The sequence below is a fragment of the Vicugna pacos genome, chromosome 6 (assembly GCF_048564905.1).
Source record: "Vicugna pacos chromosome 6, VicPac4, whole genome shotgun sequence".
Taxonomy (NCBI): domain Eukaryota; kingdom Metazoa; phylum Chordata; class Mammalia; order Artiodactyla; family Camelidae; genus Vicugna; species Vicugna pacos.
This window is the reverse complement of record NC_132992.1, coordinates 83,672,564-83,691,626: the sequence shown is the minus strand read 5'-3', so window position 1 is coordinate 83,691,626 and position 19,063 is coordinate 83,672,564. Positions and strand designations below refer to the sequence as shown.

General features: G+C 46.7%; 1 protein-coding gene across 3 annotated transcripts in view; it reads left to right on the top strand.

Annotated features, from left to right (window-relative positions):
• TTC7B (tetratricopeptide repeat domain 7B) overlaps positions 1-19,063 on the top strand; it is a 222,342-nt gene that overhangs the window by 161,271 nt on the left and 42,008 nt on the right. For 2 of the 3 annotated variants that reach the window (XM_072963591.1, XM_072963593.1), the window contains 3 exons: positions 1,499-1,596; positions 8,503-8,553; positions 17,070-17,210. In XM_072963591.1, the coding sequence (XP_072819692.1) occupies positions 1,499-1,596; positions 8,503-8,553; positions 17,070-17,210 (290 nt within the window). The remainder of the gene's footprint in view (positions 1-1,498; positions 1,597-8,502; positions 8,554-17,069; positions 17,211-19,063) is intronic. The other variant, XM_072963592.1, reaches the window with a different exon arrangement.

Here is a 19,063-nt window from a genome sequence, read left to right as displayed (position 1 = left end):
TTGTAATGTTTATATTAAAAATACATACATGAACAGACCAATGCTAGAAATATTCTATCGGTAATGTGATTAATGGAAATTTGCATATACTTTTATGTTGTCTGTGGCTCAGAGACATTTATTGTTCCTCAGTTGTGGAAATAATTAATAGAACAGTTTCCAAAAACATGTATCCAGTGATGTAATAAGTATAGGCTGACAAACAGTCTGTACTGAAGCCAGTTTCCTTCTGTTTCCTGTGGATTTCTCTAACTACATCACTGGACGTGGAAATTGCAGCCTGCAAACCACATTAAGTTTCATACCAAATCTTGTTTGTACCACTTTTAGCAACAGCTGCATAGAGGAAGGAAACTGTGTCCCTTTATTGTAGAATTTGAACTTCTTAACAATGACAACAAAAAAATCACTTGTAGAACCCCTAGATTGGGGGGAAAATGGATTCGAAGAAAAGCGTTAAAGACTCAAACCACAAGAGACCTATGCTTCTTTGACAGACTATCATTATAGAGGAAAAAAGAATGCAATTGTTTGTGCTTATAAGCTTCTTAGAATTGTGGGGTGTGGGGGAGAGTATTTATGAGTTAAATTCCCTAAACGGTGCTTCATTCCAGTTCGGCATAGTGTGGTCTCCTGTGACCTGCCAAGCGAATGGGGCCAACCCTGCTTTTGCAGACGGGAGAGGGAAATTCAGTGCAGGAAGCTGGTGGGAGCGCCGGCCTGGAGGCCGGAGCCAAACCCTGCTGTGTTCTCTCCGAGGCCCGACCTTGCCTAACTCAGGAACACTGCAGCTCCAGCTCTGCCGGCAACCAGCCCAGCGTGTGGCCTCGCGCCTCCCTTTCCTCATCTATTAAACAGAAGGATCAACCACGCCATTTATCTTAAAGGCCTGTTCTTAGGACACAAACGAGTCTATGGCTGTGATCGCCTTTTGAAAGTAGGGGTCAGTGGTTCTTTAATTTGGTCACATTAGAACCATTCTGGGGAGCTTCGGAAACCAGAAATTCTGACTTATTTGGAGCAGGACCTGGGCATTAGTGATCTCAGAGGTGCCCCAGGTGATTTTTCTTGTGCAGCCAGGGCTTGGAGGCGCTGGTGTAGAACCTTGGTTCCAAAAACAACTTGAGGCTGATGTGTTTATGGGCTTGAAGCATCTAAGACTTTGCAGCACAGGATGCCCGTCAGTTCCCCCACCCGACAGATGGAGAACCTGGCTTGAAATTTTCACTTTTGTGTCTTATAACGATTCAAAATAGACAAAAATTAGCTCGGGCCTATGGGTGTGGTTTAAGCCATGTTTCTGATATGGACACTGAACTGAGTCCCAGCCTGGGCCCGGCCAGGAAGCAGGACGCCTCGTAATAAGTGGGAAGGGGCTGAAGAACGTCAAAAACGCACGGAAGGTTTTACCACATTTCGGGCGTTGGGATTCGTTGCTTCTGATCCCCTCCCCCTGCCCACCCTTCAGATGACTGACATTTGTAGCTGTGTTTTGCAGTGATTCTGGACGTGGGAGCAGCCTCTTAGATAGAACCATTGCTGACAGACGACAACTTAATACAATTACTTTGCCAGACTTCAGCGATCCTGAGACAGGTGAGAATAAAAAGCCAGAGGGGCTGAAATGGTGTCAACAAGATTGGGGGGCCTGGCCCCGGGCCGTGTGGGATGAAGACCGCCAGGGCCTGGGCTGGAAGAAGTCCTCAGGCAAACAGGTTAAACTCTCTCCTCCAGTGTCTTTTTCAAGTGTGTTCAGAGTGAGGAGAGGAATATTACTTGCCCAGCACAATTCTTTGAAATCCTTCTCTTTTTCCCTCTTGCTTTTGGAGCTGAACATTCGAAACTAAAATCAGATTGTTCCCATCCCATCCAGTTTCCCTTCTGCTTTTCTGTTTCTCCCTCTCTCTTTAGATTTCAGACCTTGCTGAAGTCAGCGTTTTGGTTTCTAATCAGCTGCACAAATGAACACACATAGACCAAACCCCAAACCCTGCAGGGCGGCAGGTGGGTTCCGAGCTTCTGGTTCTACTGATCCCACAAGGAGGCCTGTAGCACTTACTGCCTCGGAGCAAATACTTACACCTCGGCTGTCATGTGCATTTCCACACCTTCCCGAGTACAGAGGGGTAAAGAGACCTCTGTAATTTCCAGAACTCCAAACAAGTAATTCTAATAGTGATAGCAACTCTTCAGTAGCAACTTAGAGGACTCGACAGACCCACAACATAGAAAGAAATTCACTGTGCTTTGAGCCTCTGAGGTAGTTCCAGAGCCTCATCTGGAAGCTGGCTCTGTTACTTCTCTCTCCACCCAGCAGGGGCCTGTGTCAGGCTCAGCTGCCGTCCGGGTATGCCTGGTCTTCTGTGCGCGGGCTTCATGAAAGGAGCCCCGAGGCCTTCTGTGCTGTGCCAGGTCCCGGCTCCCAACCAAGCCCCTCCAGAGAGCCAGAGAGCAGCCCCGAGGTGTGCACAGCCATGCTCGGAAAACCTCTCCCTGGGCGGCATGGGAGCTGTGTGTGGTGCTCCCCAAGGCCTGTCCTCAAGCTGCCTGCAGGCTGCCTTCCTGTGCCAGGCTCCCTTTTCCCAAATTTAAAGTCAGCTTGAGAAGCCAGGTCTCAGCGCCCGGGGCTCCTAGGTCAAAAGAATGTTGGGCTTTGGAAGCAGCACGAGTTATAAACTAGTGCAATTTAACAGGGCTTACAGCCACCGCTCCAAATGCAGGCTGACTAAGCCACAGAGAAACTCGGCCCCCGGAGCAGCCTGGCCCCGGGATTGAGGAGCGGTCGGTGGTGGGCTGAGGCTGAAGCAGGCAGACTCCGACCTGGAATAGCACCGCAGAGCTCTGCTCGCGGGCCCAGTCCTGCTAGAGGGATGTGTCTAACCCCACCCGCTGCAGGAGCAAGACAGTCAGGCTGTCAGGACTTGGCTGCTGTGAGGCGAGGCTCGGACCCTGGGGAGAAAAGAGAGGGAGGTGACACTGCACCACCAGCAACCATTCTGGCTGGTTCAGAACAGCTGCTGCGGCTGCCCGGGGCTGTCTTCCCCTTCACCCCCTCCCCAGAAGCCCGCGAGGACAGTTGGACAGTTGTACTAAATTCAGACCCCTTTTCCTTCCAGCCAGCTGGGAATCTTCATTTTCCCTGAGGTCCTGAAACTTTAATTCAACCACACTGAAAACAGACAGTGGGAGAAAATGAGTGAGGCCCTGAGATTCACTCTCCCCTCTGCCCCTTGGGACCTTTCCCCAGCGCCCTCAGGAGGTTCCCCCTTCAGGTTACACCCCAGGTGCCAGTAGCATCCAGGTGAGGTGTGTCTCTGTGGCAGTTGGGGCTCACGGCCCCTTCTCGTTAGTGGAGTTCACACACCTGCTCTCGCACCGGCTCCGAGCCAGGGTGGTTGGAGACTAGATGGCTGGTGCAGGTGCCCTTGGACAAACAGGACAAAGCCACAGCCTCCCAGGTGCTGGACAGTGACCATTTTGTGAATCCCTCCAGGACTCCTCTCACCAGCCCTGCCCCCAGAACCCCAGATTGTTGGTTTACACACCACCAGTTACTCACCCAGGAGGCCGAGGAATCAGAAAAACGGAAGGCCGTGTTAGCAGGCCTTATCAATTGCAGACTAGTTGTAAATGAGGGTAAAACGTTCTGATGTGCTCATTTAAATTGCAGATGTAAAAATTAGGAAGGTTCACCTCAAAATGGAAACGCTGCCTCCATCTTGATTAATAACGCCCGATTCTATATAGCTCGGCCCGTCAGGAGGCAGTGCGTTCTTAGTCATGCCCCTGGGTGGACCACCTGTCTTGCGAACGACCCATAGATTTGGTTTAGACTCTGATCTCCAAGGTTCCATAGAGATGTTTTGCTTCCATCCCTGCCCCTCATCTTGCCTTTCCCTAAAGGTAACCATTTTTATTAGCTTTTTGTTTACCCTTCCATGCAAATAAGCATAGATATTTCCCATGTCCCTTGACTTAAAAATAGCGCACTATACACAGTGTTGCTGAGCCCCTGGGATGGGCCCCTTGGCTCATGCCCAGAGGATCCCGCCGCATCCCTCCGCGGAAGGTCCTCGCTCCGTGCAGTTCCGTGGCACTCAGATCCCACAGCCTGGACTCCTCCATCCAGCACCATCTCAGCCGTTTTCCTACCCTTTGCCGCAGTTTTCAGTTCATGTGGTGCTGAAGGAATCTGGCTAGTCTTGAATATTCACTGCAGCACTGCTCACTCAGGAAAGCGTAGGGTTGTAGAAGAGGAGAAAAAAGGGTTTTGTCCAAGCTAAAAACAACCCCAAATCAAAACAGAAGTGACCCTGAGATCAGCCGTGGTCTGGGAGGACTCAGCGCTGGCGAGTGACAGCTTGTCCGTAGCACGGGTTCGTGCCACACCCTGAGCTTCTCCGCTTCTCTAAACGCCCTAATTTAAAGGGCATAGCATCCCACAGCCCGCAAAGCCAATGCCAAGGCGAACCGCCACCGTCTTGCTCCTGCCAATTCCGAGTCACCCACTGTGAAGCCACAGGCCTCCTTGGATAGTTGATTTCATTTTCTAGGACCAAACTTTATTTGCTTTTTATTTTTTGATTTTCTATTGTGGAAAAATGTCGAATATACCAAAATAAAAATACTAATGTAATACAGCCCCCATGTACCCACCACCTGCCTTCAACAATCAGTATTCTTTTTTCCCTCCATCTCCTCTGTCCCACACTTAGTTTTTGTAGAGTATTTTGAGGCAAACCCTAAACATCATATTTTGCCTGTTAAAATTACAGTGTATATGTCAAACAGATAAGAGCTTTTTAAAAATATAACCTGAAATACCATCTGGGTCATTATAAAGTGCAGGCTCAGTGTTCTTGATTTTGGAATGTGGTTTTGCACCTCTGAAGTTGTCCATGTGCAGATCTGTGCAGTAACAGAAGGGGAGCCCATGCCTAGAAGCTTGGGACTGGCTGGCTCCAATGTGGCCAAAGAATGGACATTGGTTTTATTAAAAGGATGTGGCAGACAGGAAAACATCCTTAAAGAATCTGATTTCCCTTCTCATATCACCTCTGGCTCCCCTTCCCCCCCCCCCCCGTCTTCTAATAGGTCCCAGTCATCAAAAGAGAGGAATCAAATGGAGTGACAGTCTTTTAACTCTGAAGCTATGAATCATTGTCTTTTCTTTGGAATAAGTTAGTTCCTTAAATAGAGAATGAGAAAAAAGTTTTTTCTTCCTTTTGCCTTCAAAACAGGATGTGGAGTAAGGGGGTTTATCTTTAATCATTGGGAGTTATTACCAGACACCTATCCAAAACAAAATGATTCTTTTAAGTTGAAAGTATGGTCCATTTTGTCTGGGAAATATTTTAATTGTCACTACGGTGGTCTCTCCATTGCTGTGCATCTCTCCAGCTGAAGTTGTGAAGGTGATGGTGATAGCTTCCTTTTCAAAGTGCTGGGCCAGTGCACCCGACCATAAACCAGCCTACCAAGCTTAGCACTCCATTGTCACGATGCTGGGGACTGACCTAGTGTTGCACCTCTGTATCTGCACCTAGGAAAACTAGGTTTTCAAGTAAACTTTGTATAAGTGCTTCTCACAAAAAAAAAAAAAAAATCTAGGAAAAGTCAAGTTCTAACCCTTTCCAATTGAAAAGCAAATAGTTTCTTTTCCTCTAGAATGCCCTGGATATTATAGGTTAAAGACGTATTATTGTCAATGGACCATGCTACTGAAAATGTGCCCAGGTAAATCTGAGCTATTTTTATTCCATGGTGTTGTTGCAGAACAATTAAATAACCAGTGGAAAAACAGCCAATTTGTTTTCTTCCAAAAGCACTTCTATTCTATTGTCAAGTAGAGGAATGATTGTGTATTACATGACCTTATTTTCTTTGCAGCTTATGTGAGTATATTAAAAGCTGGTTTATTTTTTTTCTTTGTGTTTCTAAAGTTTTTTTTGCCTTTATCCTTTTTTTTTTCTCTTTCACTTTTTTAGTGTCAGATTCCTCCTCCTCCTCCTCTTCTTTCTCAAGAACCGAATCTCCTCTCCACCTGTTTGTATCTTCTCATCTTCATTCTCATCCCAAACCCGATACCTTTGTGTGGCCCCCTGCAGCTCGTTCAGTCAGTGACCCAGGTCCCCGCCAGGAACCCTCTCTGTGTAAACATGCTTTATGGTTTTTCCTTTCTTGTTAGATCTGCTTCATTTGCCTGGTGTTTCATTTTCTGATAATCTTCCTAACTGATAAGCTGGATAGGAAACTCCAGCAAATTTACCTCAGAGAAAAATCTTGCTAGTTTGAAAATCCGAAAGCTGTTTGGGATAGAAGGAGACATTGGTGCCCAAGATCCAACCTCCTCTTCAAAAAGTAAAGGAAATCTGCTTTGAGCAGAATAAATAGAAGCTTTTCTAAAATATTGCTTCTGGTTCCTGGGTACTTCTGTGCTTTCCTGGAATTGATATAAATGCATAAAGATCCTGTTTTTAAAAAAGACAAATTAGAACATTTTGCAAATAATAATTTATTCCTAAATATTTTTGGATTTCAATTTAGAAGTTAATTCAACAAGTATATAGTAATCAAGATAGTATTCTAAAGGTATCAGTCATATGCCTCTTAAATATGTAGTCCTCAAACTTTACTGTGCATTAAAATCACCCAGAGAGCTTTGAAAATTGCAGATCCCCTGGGCCCCACCCCCAGAGTTTATGTTTTAGGAGGCCTGAGGTGGGGCCCAGGGATCTGCATTTATAAAATGCCCTCTTAGGATTCCAGTGCCAGTGGGTTGTATATTACATTTTGAGAAACAATGCTATAAATTGTTTTCCATTTGCAAGGAAAGAAAGTGTAGGGTTTGTGTCATGAAACTACGCAGGGAAACTGAACAGTATTTTAATCTAATGTTGCTTTTAAATAATATGGACATCTGAAAGTCTGCGTTAGGGTATTCTGGGACCTGTCAATGAAAAAAAAAGAAAGATCCCTGTATTGAAATGAAACACTGGTTGGTAAAGTCCTTAAATGGCACCTCAGTATGGATGTCCCCAGGAAATCCACCGTTGGTATTTCACTCATTTATTTAATGTTCACTTTACCCGCAGCACTGCCAGAAAATTTAATCTCTATATCCATGATTTATAAGGGCTCATCTTTGTTCCAAACGCTCAGTTATATGCCGAACAAAAGCTCATAAGGGGAGCTGCTGCCAGAAAGAACTACTTTCCCTAATGTGCTCATCTTTTGGATGATAACCTGCTGTGTTAAAACACACACACACACACAAACACACACACACACACACACAGTTGGGCAGAAATGAGGCTACCATCTAAAATAAATCATTCAAACCAAGAAACACTCTGACCTGACTTATCTGCATATTAAGTGTTCTGAACTCAGCCTTAATGGCAATCCCAGTTTTAAGAAATGGAAGATGAAGATAATGTTTATAAACTGCTTATGTTGTTTTTAATCCACTTCTTAAAATAGACATTTTCCCTTAATACAGAGCCTAGGGGCAATTGCCAACTTTGGTTTTTCCAGAAAAATTGTTTTTCACAGTGACTTTTGCCCAGTTTTATTCGTCTTAAAATGGGATCTTACCGTTCTGCTTAGATGGTCCCACTGCCCCGTCCACTCTTGTTTGCATAACAAACCTACCTCCACACCCTGCCAGTATTTATCGTGTTGCATCCTGAGGGGCCCTAAGTCCCGTTAAGCCTTTGAAGATTGAAGTGCGGGCTCTTCTGGTAAGGCACTTTATATCAGATTAATTAGCCAAGTGTTAAAGTGAGCTCCTACCAGGCTTTCTGTGGAATGTATTCTGTACCAAGCGTGCTCAATTGTTTATTCTTTGTGAAACTGTGAGTCATCTTCCATCCCTAGGGAATGCGTAGCCAGTAACCAGGTGTTTTAACTAAGACTGAAGTGCCCAAGGATCTTTATCCCCTTAAGTACTACATTTAGTTAGAGAAAGGAAAACATACCATACATTACTGGTAAATGTAGAATTTCTTGATTAAATTGTAGTGAATTTGAATCCCCACACTTTCCTTTAGGTCAGATGGCCAAGACCTGAAGTTTTATGAATTTCTCCCTCCAATCCTTTGACTTCACAGGACTGAAAACTAGCCCAACCCTACAAACTGTTGGAGTCATGATTAGGGTTAATGTGTGGAAAGATCTGAAAACTGCTTGTATGATTATTTTTCCCTTCCCTTTGGAATTTCCTGCCCTGGAAACAAAACACATTACATGAATTGGTCAGCTTTCATGTGCTGAGTGAACATTTAAACACAGAGGGGAATGCCCAGTTGGCCTTTCTTTGCTTTAAAAAAAAATTGTTAGTGGAAAAACATGTGTCACTCTTGAATTGAAATCTAATTCCAGACAAGCCAGGCTTACAGTTGGAAGGTTATTAGAACTCCATTTGCTTTTTTAGCCTGAATTTTGATTTTTCAAATGTTTTGTTTCTTGGTTTTAATTTTTGGTTTGATTTGTTGTTCCAAGGCAACTCTCCAGAAGTATACTTTCATGGTTTTCCCTCCCTTTTTTCAGTTAGTAAGTAGTTTACCAATCTATTAACCTTTCTGAGGGTCTCCAGAACCACGCTTCCCTCCACCGTGCCATGTGTGTTGTGGCTGCTGGTTTTTGGGAATGTTGAGATGGAGTGATGGCTGGACATACAGCTGCCACCTGCTTGCTAACCCCTCCCTCCCCTGGGGCCATCTCTCCTGAGATTCTAATGCTTTCTGCCTCTGCTTGGGTTGAAATACTGAGGAGGCAGTACTGGTCTGGGAAGGACTACAGAAGAAGGCATGGCAGAAAGACTGCCCGAGTAAGGGCGTGCACTGGACCGGTCAGCAGCCCCACCAGGGCCAATCAAAGGTGCGAGACATCCAGCCTCCCCAGGGTGGGTCATCTAAATCTAGGGTAGAGGGAACCAGTTGAATCTTGAAATTCCTTTCTAGTTCAACCATTATTGCTACCTAGAAAAACTCTAAAAATTCATTTTCCTAAAGTAAGCTAAACAGGCATCATAAAACTTAAACTACTTCTACCAAAATTTGAAGGAGACTAAGCAGTTCCTCGGGCGTAGGACTAGTGCTTTAAGTATGCTTTTAAGGCATTAGTAAATTATCACATTTCCCAAAGGACGTTTGTTAGATCACTAATTTTTTCTGGTCAGATATTTTTGGGGAAATAGTGCGTCTCCTTAGAGACTCACAGTTCACATCAGCACATTAAAGGCTCTGAGAAGTCCTGCCATTTAATAGATTCGAGACTCTCTGAACTTTGACCCAGTGTTTCCCAGCTATGTCATGTTTTCCACCCTGTAGCATCAGTGTTCCAGGGACTGCATTTTGGAAGTGCTAATGTACATGGTGATCCAGTGCATTTGAACGACCTGAACCTTTACTGTTTATGGCAAATATTACCCCTTAGGGCGTTGCTTTCCCCTCTGAGTCCAGCTTGGCCTAGATGTGGCTTTATTTCTGGCTTTTGGAAGTCCACAATAGCAGAGAGGTATGTTTGGTATCATCATCACATCAGGGTTGTTCCGAAAAAAGTTCTCACTGCCAGGCTCCTTTTCAACATCAGGCTCCTTTTCAACATCAGGCTCCTCAAATGCATGAAAAAAAAATTGATTTTCAGAAAGCCAGGGTACATTAAAATCTTCAAGGAGCCCTTATTGGTTAAAGTGAGGCTTGGTATATTTATACAAGGGACTTTATTTCCATGAAAACAGCTCCAACTCTCTGGAAGGTCAAGAACCCAGGTTCAAGGGCCAGTTCTGCAGAGGAACCCAGGCAACTCATTTAACCTTCCTGGACCTTCATTTCCTCATCTGTACAGATGTACGTTTACTAGTTATTCTGTTCACACACACCTTTATGGTTTGCTGGTAGCTCATCCTGATTTCAAGCTTCTGTCAGGTGCCCTTCTCCCTGAGTTGCAGCCCAGCAGCCAGCCGGGAACGCAGCCGTCTGGGGCACCCCCTACACTGCCCTCACTCCTAAGACCTTAGGACCCCAGGAGCCCCCATTCATAAGCCTCCAGCAATCATCATTCTAGAGAAAAATGTGGGTTGCTGTTTTATTCTCTTCTCCCAAAATGTGGTTCATTTTTCATATCACCGATTCTGGTCAACTGCTACTCTCTTTAGGAACCAGGAGAAGGGAATAAACACTAACAAAAAACACACACCTCTCAAATGAAATAAGGTTGAGAAATAGAGCCAAGGTAGTAGTTTTTTTGTGTTTCCATGATGGCTGGCATTTTATTATTGACTTTGCATTTTCTAATTTTCAAAAATGTCTGTCTTGCTCAGGAAGGGACTAGTCAGGTGGTGAATTTCACCCTCTGCTCCTGCTTAATAGAATAAAATTTTTATCTGTAGATTAAAAAAATCTCTTTTTTGAGGAGTGGCAGTTTAAAAAATCCAGCCCTAATAATTCAAGTATAATCCTTTTTTTGCTATTTTAATTTAATTAAAATTAATTTAGTTCTCCTTATTTAGTCCTGTGGTGTCTTTCTTTAAAGAAGGTTGGGTGGAATTTAGCAGATTGACAAGTCAATGATAAATCGCCATCAGAGAGAAGTTGAGTACGTGTCCAGTAACTAGACCATCGCCCAAGCCTGGGAGGCTCCTCCCGTCGGCTGCATCAGAGACTGACAGCCTTCCCCAGGAGAAGGGCACTTCGGTCCAGAGACAGGGCCTCATGAACATGCAGCAGGGAGGGTTTGAAGAGGTGGAAGCATCTGCCCAGTGTAGTCCTTCAGAAGGTGCTGTCTCCAGCCTAGAGCCACCTCTCGGCTCACTCTGACGCTGGCATCTCCCTGCATGCTTGAGAACGCCTCCCCTCCACGCTTTCCGTGCGACCACTTGGCCCTGCCAACCCCTGCCAGCAGCACGCTGGGCTGCCCCGCATGCCCACTGGTGACCACATACCCCTTCCTTAATGGGATCCTTCCCTAAAGTTTTCCCTGGAAAGGACTTTCCCCTTTCAGGAGAAGACACATCCTGTCAGGTTTAAACTGTGCTTGATATTCTGTTAAAGTCATTTGAAAATTGTGATCTCGTCTTGGGACCATGGATTTGGCTGTCCGGATTTACTAGGCTGTCTTAGTCTCCTTTTCACTGGGTGAAAAAGAGAAGTATCTCCTAGGTTGGCTGCCAGAATTATTTATCAGCGGAACCCACAAGCAGGAGGCCTCATGGTCGATGGGGAATTACGTAGAGCCAGGCAGTGGCTCATAAAGCCATCAGAGCCCTGTGCCCCCGTCATGTTCGTGGACTTGCTACAAGGAGGGGAAGTGGCCGCTTACTTAGGGAATTAAAATGTAAAACGGAGCTCAGCATAGTGTGAGGAGCCCATCACCCCAAATCAGCCGCCTCGGAGAAGCAGGGCCACCTCCAGCAAAAATGGGAATTGTCCCAACCTGAGGTAGGGGGAGGGGAGATGTTTAATATTTTTTTAAAGTACAGAGAAAACATGCCTAATCTGAGTGTTGAGGTGAGAGTGGGCTCCCACACCTCTCCTCCCCCTCAGAAAAGGAGAGACAGTCATCACTAGCTCCTGAGCCCCGAGGTCATGCTGGCTTTTGGAGCGCAGGGGGCAGGTGTGAGGAGGTCACCGCGCTGCCAGCAGTCTGCAGTACTGCACTAATTTCCTTCCAAACCCTATCTTGAGAAACAGGCATCCTTTTCCTGTTAAAAGTGAAAATTTTTAAGCAAAGCTGTCTGGCAGAATGCTTAGTCACTCAGATGCTGTTTAGTGTGCAGGGTCCTTAAGGAGGGGGAACCACTGCTTTTCTTATTCTGTAATTGTTTGAGAGGTACAGCTTCTAAGAACTGGGAGCTGAATAAACTATTGACAGATAATATCGAATCATTTCAGGACTGAGGGGAGATAAGTATGGAGATTTATTAGCAACGGGTAATTTCTGCACGCTCAGTTTCTTTCCAGAAAAACAAGGGGAGGGCAGGTACCTGCTGCTGCGGCATTAGGCAGAGAGAGTGTGGGTGACAAGCAGAGAGGTGGGACTTGGGGCCACATGCTCCACATTCTCCCATGGTCATGCCCGCGAGCCTTCCGAGTTAATTCTCCAGGGCTGGGGAGCAGAGAACACACATGAGGTGTGTCCACTGACACCTCGTTGGTTGAGGATTTTTTTCACACATCCTGTAACATAGTTGTCCCTTGTTCCTGGACTGTAATGCTCACCAAGTCTCCAGGCAGGCAGGTTTCACCTGAGACCTATTAATCTTCTAGGTGCTGTGAAGATACGAGGGGAGAGGGAAGGTGGGCATTCTTCAGGCTGCAGTTTACTTAATGCCACCAGATCAGTCAGAAGAGTGGCTAGAATACAAATGCGTTTCGTGCATTCAGTGACCCTGCTCTTGAAGATGCAGGGCTATGGAATGTAACTAGGCCATGATATGTATTGTGCCTTTTGCTTAACAGATGACTGATTAATGATGAACTTTGAATGTTGAAATAGGGTCCACGTGTGGTTGCAACATTCACGGTCTATGTGAAGTTGACCACAGGTGTAGCGCACTTTGGAAAAAGGATATTTTGGGAAAGGCTTCACCTGCAAAGGCAGTTCGAGCAGGCTGGTCCCAGGGTCCTACTTGTGGTAGGGTTTCTCTGCTGGCTTTAGCAGCTGATAGGGGCAGAAGTCCCCTGGAGGGGATCGGAGCTTGGAGTTACAGCTTCTGTCATCACCCCTCTCACCTATCCCACCCACAGGGTGGTCCAAAGGGAGACCCAGGTGGAAACCCTGGATCTAGGGATCAGGACAGTTCTTCAAATGGCACTTTGCTGATGTTTCAGGTGTCCGAGATGACATTTTCTCCTGGGCATTAGGTGAGAGGAAATTCAGAGCTTCTCAGCTCCAGGGCATCTTCTGCCCCCCGGACCATTCGGGCAATCAGGTCACAGAACCTAGGTCAGATTTCAGGGCATGCTCTCACCTGCCTGTGTCAGCTGTCGGTTCAATTCAGCTGGTTTTGCAGTGGCTCTTCAGAGCCACTGTGTCCTGTGACCGAGGGGCTTTGTGGGGTGCAGCAGCTGCTCGGCCTTCAGGGTTACGACAGGGATAAGTGCTTCCTGAATTCGTGTGAGAAATAAGAGACGCCCGGCGGCCAGACTCATTCCCTGGCTTACCTGACAAATCTGATTATTCATAAGCTTATTTCTCCAGAGTCTTGGATTTCAAATTAGAAATATGTCTTGTATTCCTCCCTCTAATTCCTTCCTCAAGCCTCAATTTGTCCATTTCCCTTAGGGTAATAATCCTCTTAACCCCCATGCACGCGGTGGGAATACATTTGCTTTGGTGAGAAAGAAAAGGGTTGCTTTAAAAATTCATTGGGTAGAACCAGCATTTCTAGTTGTTTACCTACATCAGTCCAAGTCTATTTTGGCCCTGACCGTTTCAGTCCTATGAAACAGTAAGATACAGGTTGTTTTGATGTTTTTGTAATCAGATTTATACACTCGGATTCATAATGATGTTTATCCCTTTTTTTCCCTCCAAATTCTAATCCAGTGGAAGAATTTGATACATTGTGCTATTGCCAGGAATAGTAGACATTAAGTATTAAATAATTTTACCATTATCGTTAAGTCACCTGCTATTGTTAATAAATACTGAATGCTCTGACCTCCATCCCTAGTTCAGAACGCGAAGGGTCTCTTCCCCTGTGAGGCACGTGTGAAACGGGACTGTAGGAAGGGCACGGTTATTTCCGATAAACCTCAGTTACCCTCCATGTTGAAGTGGGTTAGTTATGTTAGAGCCGGGGAAAGTCCGCAGGCGAGTGTGGTGTTGATCCAGCTGCGTGCCACCATCATCCTTGTCCAGGTTGTTGGAAGTGAGGACAGACACGCTGAGAAGCCCCTTGAGACAGGGAGGGTTCTGGCCTCTGAGCCATTAGGGAAGGAGAACAGGGCACACAGACATGCTTCCCCAAAAGGGGGCCACTCTCTTCTGAATTTCATACAGTGACATGTCTGTTGACAGCACTCATTCATCCATCATTTATTCATTCATTCTGCAAGCGTTTAGCAAGTACCCTTCCTGGTCCTGGCATTGTTAGCCCCTGAAAACACCTAAACGGAGGCCATGGTTCCTTGTTCCAAAACCACCCAGTCTCGTAGGAGAGACAGTTACATCAGCTTTAACGTAAAACAGTGTGGTCTGCATGGCGATAACCGTACCCAGGGGTGATAGAGGGCACTAAGGAGCCAAGGCCTAACTCTACACGAGAGTGGGAGGGAGAAGGAACGGAAGGCTCACAGCTGCCTTCCTGGAGGAGGTGGCGTCAGAGCTGGGTTTAGAGGCTAGACTTGGAGTCAGAGTAGTGTTTGAGTCCTGGTTTTGCCACCTGCTGGCTGTCCAACTTTGGGGAAATCACGTAACCTCATTACATGTCAATTTTGTCGTCTAAACAATGCAGATAATGTTGTGGCCTGCCTCAAAGAATTATTTAAAGATTGAATGAAATAATGCACGTCAAATGCAAATCCGATGCCCGAAGCAGGCCCTGCTCACTAGAACTGATAACCCCATCATCAAACTGATAACTGGCACCATCATCATCCTTTGCCAGACCTTCTTCACAGTGAAACATTATTATGTGAAGAATTAATTAATTTAGTTGTATGTAGCTGTCACAAAGAGAAGGGACTTTGACATTAGTTCTGCTTAGTTCATTTCTGAACAAAACAAACAAAGCAGTTAATCCAAAAAGCAAAATTAGCCTCTCCAAATTTCACAAGTCCTTGTAGCAAAGGAGCCAGAGAACCTGGTAGAAAATTTGTAGAATTTTTCTAGAGCAGTAGCTTATTATTGTTATTTTTTAATGAATGAATAAATATTTTAAACATTTCTCCGTTTTGACGTTTAACATGTCAATAGATATAACCCATGTAAACAGGATCTCTTGAGGGGTCTCAGTAACTTTGCAGAGTCTAAAGAGATTCTGAGACCAAGAGGATTCTGAGAACCACTGTTCTTAAGAACCAGATCTTCCCAGAACTCTTTCCCCAGATCACTGGGCTACAGGGAAGCAGGACTGCTCAAGCTGGCTGGCCCGTGCCGAGGACGCCTCCGGGCTTTTCTTGACCAAATGTCAGTGAGTACCACCTGCTTCCCGTCTCCAGGTCAGTGGGCCTCAGCCTTGGCCGCACATTGGAATCACCTGGGCAATTCACAAATCGGTGCTTGGCCTCGCCCCTGGAGTCGGTGATTCTGTGGGTCTGGGGTGTAGCTGTGGCATCATGATTTGTTCAATCCCTAAGTGATTTCAACGTGAAGCCAAGGCTGAGAACCTCTGTTGAAGGTAGTCTGAGGGAAGGTAACGCTTGGTAATGTCAGGATGTAGCAACAACAACCTTGTTTATTTTACCGATAGTTGCTGTTAAAAATCTCAGGGAAACTACATCAGATCTTTGTTATCAAACTTAAAATATTAATTTTCCATAAAAAGTTTAAAAACAAAACAAGACCAAAAAACCAACAGCATTTTAATCATTTTAGATTTTTTCTTAAGTAGTCCGACACACTTTGTCTAAGGAAGGTCAGTTCCTCAGTGAACTTCACTGAACTTCCTGCATCATCATGGTACCAATCAGTGTCTGTGAACTGGGCCTCCAGTCCCTCTTTCTTGTGGGGCAGCGGTCACTCTGGAGGACTCACCAGTCCCTCCCCAGAGGCACCCTCCTCTTACTCGTCCTCATGGGCCCTGTCTGTGAGTGGATTATCCACAGAAGCCAGATTCTCAGTCTGGGTCCCATCCGCCTCCTGCATTTCACCTCCACCAATCCTCCACAGAAGGAGCTGAGTGTATTTTGAGGAATCCATGTTTCCTTTGACTGTTCGAACAGTCAAAACACAGTATGGATGGCCCTATGGTCTATCGCTGCAAATAATCTTAAAAATGAATAAACTGTGGTGCATTTCAAAGCCCCAGCAGAAATTGTTTTTATGCTCACAATCCTGTCTTATCCAGAGTATAACTCTTTTTTCATATTATCACCATTTTAAACCCTGACAGAGTTGGAGTGTTTATCTCCATATTACACTTTATGATGAATTACAAATTAAGAACATTGCCAGTGAAAATGAATAACAGTTTTAAACTTGAAATAACTGAGATTTCTGCTCTCTGTGCTGAGACCGTTCCTCCGAGACCGAATGTTGGAAAGAGGTGGCCTCTTTAAGGAGGTGGCCTCTGACCCCCAGGACCTCTAGAAGGTCAGCGTGGAGAGGAATGTGTCACCTGACTCATTTGACTTCTGGGTAGAAGTTCTTTGGCCAGACCCCTTTGACCAGTGAGTGTGCTCAGTCCACTGCATCCCTCAGCCTCCCAGGACAGTGAGTTTTATGGAAGAGTGAGGCAGGTGCAGCCTCTGGGCCCCAAGTCTTTTTGCTCTAACCTGTCCTCCATTAGCCTCCGATTAGTCTTGATGATGGAGATCTGCCTATACAGAGGGCAAAAGTGTGCTTTTTCTGCAGGTTTTAAGTCATGTCCTAGAATATGGTTCCAAATCCCTTGCAGGCCAGGGACTGAAACAGGCAGTTGCTGGGTTTATCTTGAGAATGGCCTCCATCTGCTCCGAATACTAGCCTGGGAGGCAAGTGTGACTCCTCTCCTCACCCCCAGGAAGTTTCTAGGTTTAGGCCCAGACAGGGGTCCCTTATGGCTTCCCTTTGCAGTCCTTCACTCATGCCACGTTTCTGGGGTGCTCACAGCTGTGCACTAGCTGAACCCCGCTGCCCCTGATGCTCAGGCTGTACCCGACTCAGCTCCTGAAGGGAGCACTTGGCATCGCTCTGTTGTGACTGAAAGATCAGCTAAAGCGAAGGATAGAAACTAAGGGTCCAGGCCATCGTGCTTGTGTGGCCAATATGAGCAATGAAACTCAGAAGCCTCGTGGGGAAGGTGTGTGTGTCCGTCTCAAATGCGTGTCTGTGTGGGGCTGGGGCGGCTGGGTGTGCGGGTGGTTGGCTGGTTGGGTCCGTCCTTCCACTTCTGATGCCACCTCCCCGCCACCCTCCCGCAGGCTCTGTCCACGCCACGTCAGTAGCAGCCTCCAGAGTGGAGCAGGCGCTGTCGGAAGTGGCCTCGTCTCTGCAGAGCAGCACCCCCAAGCAGGGCCCGCTACACCCCTGGATGACACTGGCACAGATCTGGCTCCACGCAGGTACTGCTCTGCCCCTCACCCTTCCCACCGCTGGGCCTGGGGGTACCTTTGCAGTGTGGGGTCCAGCAGGGGCCAGTGATCTCCACCCCAGACTTCCTTTGCAGGGGACAGCAGAGCCTGGCATCCCAGATCTGCTTCTTCCCAGCTGTGCAGACTTGAGTTGACAGCTTCACCTCTCAGCCTCAGTTTCCTCACCCATCTCCTGGGGTTGATGAGTGCAGAGCCTGGGACATTCTAGCGGTGAAGCCTTAGAGACCCTGGGAGAGGGGACAGGTGTACTGGTAACACAGATGTCTTTATGTAAGCCCGGGAAGGGGCCGTGTTGGGTATGTCCCTGCTCCCCTCTCTGAAGGCGCTCCTGGTAATCCACAGAGAGGGAGGCAGGGAGCCGCAGCTGCTGAACTGGAAACTGGCCCAGAAAGCAGGTATGACTGCCCCTCCTCCAGTTTCACATGGCTGCTCCTGCAGAGCCAGAAATCCCCCAGATATATCCGGCACGCAGGCATTTTAGCCACGAGCATCCCACTAGGCGGAGCAGATGCTGGCTGTGGATGTGCTTACGTATTTATAGTTCCATACGAAAAATAACTTCTGTTTCTCCAGTTTTATCATTTGACCTGCAAGGCCTTCCCTGGCTTGACTCTCAGGGTGCCCGGTAAAAGCCCAAATTTGGCTGGGCAAGTGTTTGTCATCCACCATCGTCCATCTGTTTACTCCTTTTTTTTGCCAAGGCTAATTGCATGACGTTCAGCCTCGTTCGGAACCGCCGGCAGGCCTTTGTGTAAGGAAACACGATTGGATGTACCTGGCCCTGGCGTGTCACAGAGCCAAGCTCCGCCAGCCTCGTCTGTGTTGGCATCTTTAATTGAGCCATAACAACCACCGTAAATTAACAAATTATATTCTTCTAAGCAGAAGTACAAAAGAGGGATGAGTCATGAATGTGCTGATCGTTCCTCCTGTGCAGACGCTTGCCAGCGTTCGGCCTCTCCCTGGGTCCTAGACGGGCCGACTGCAAGGGCACAAGCCGCAGGAGTGCCTGCGCCTGCGGCTCCTGCAGAGAAGCCAGGCTCCCCATCTAGGACCTGGCGCCTGCCCTGTTCAGTCGCCTTCGTGGGCAGAGATGGCAGCGTACAGAAAGAGGAGAATGCCCTTGTGCCTGGGCCCCATGAGACTGGCCGAACCTGTGAGGCTAGCACAGGGGCAGAGTTGCCCTGCAGACGGGGATGAAGTCGAGTGTTTGAAGCGCCAATGTCTAAAAGCACCAGAAGGGCTGAAGGTGATCCTTCCAGGTGGAAGCAGCTCCCTTGACCTCACAGGCATTGCTTCTCTTGCTTGTGTCTTGGGAAAGCTCATGACCTGAGTGAGGGTCACTCAGCTCTAGGACAGCTTTACCCACAGGCTCGGTGCCCTCACTCAGTTATCCACTTTGTTCCTCTTGGCGTGACCTGCCGTGACTCTTGGAGGAAACTTTGTAGCTGTTTATTGGAACATTGATGAGCTTGGGGGCTAAGATTCCATTTGGAGCGATCCTTGAATTTTCAGTGCTCGGGTTAATAGCCATTCCTCGCTGCGGCAGCCTGCAGGGCAGAACACAGCTCTCACTGCTGGCTGATGGGTGTGGCTTTTAACATCCTCCAAGTTGGTGGAATTGAATCCTGGAAAGTGGATGTCATACCTGCCTTGTAAACCCTGGGCAGAATATGCATCGTGCTTGTATAATATGAATGAGTGGAGTAAATTAGAATCTTTATAGACTTTGTGCCACATTGGCTCCTTCAAAGCCCTGACTTTGTCTGATTAGAATTCTATCGTATATTCACGTGGTCTTTGAAGAGGTAAATTCAGAAGGA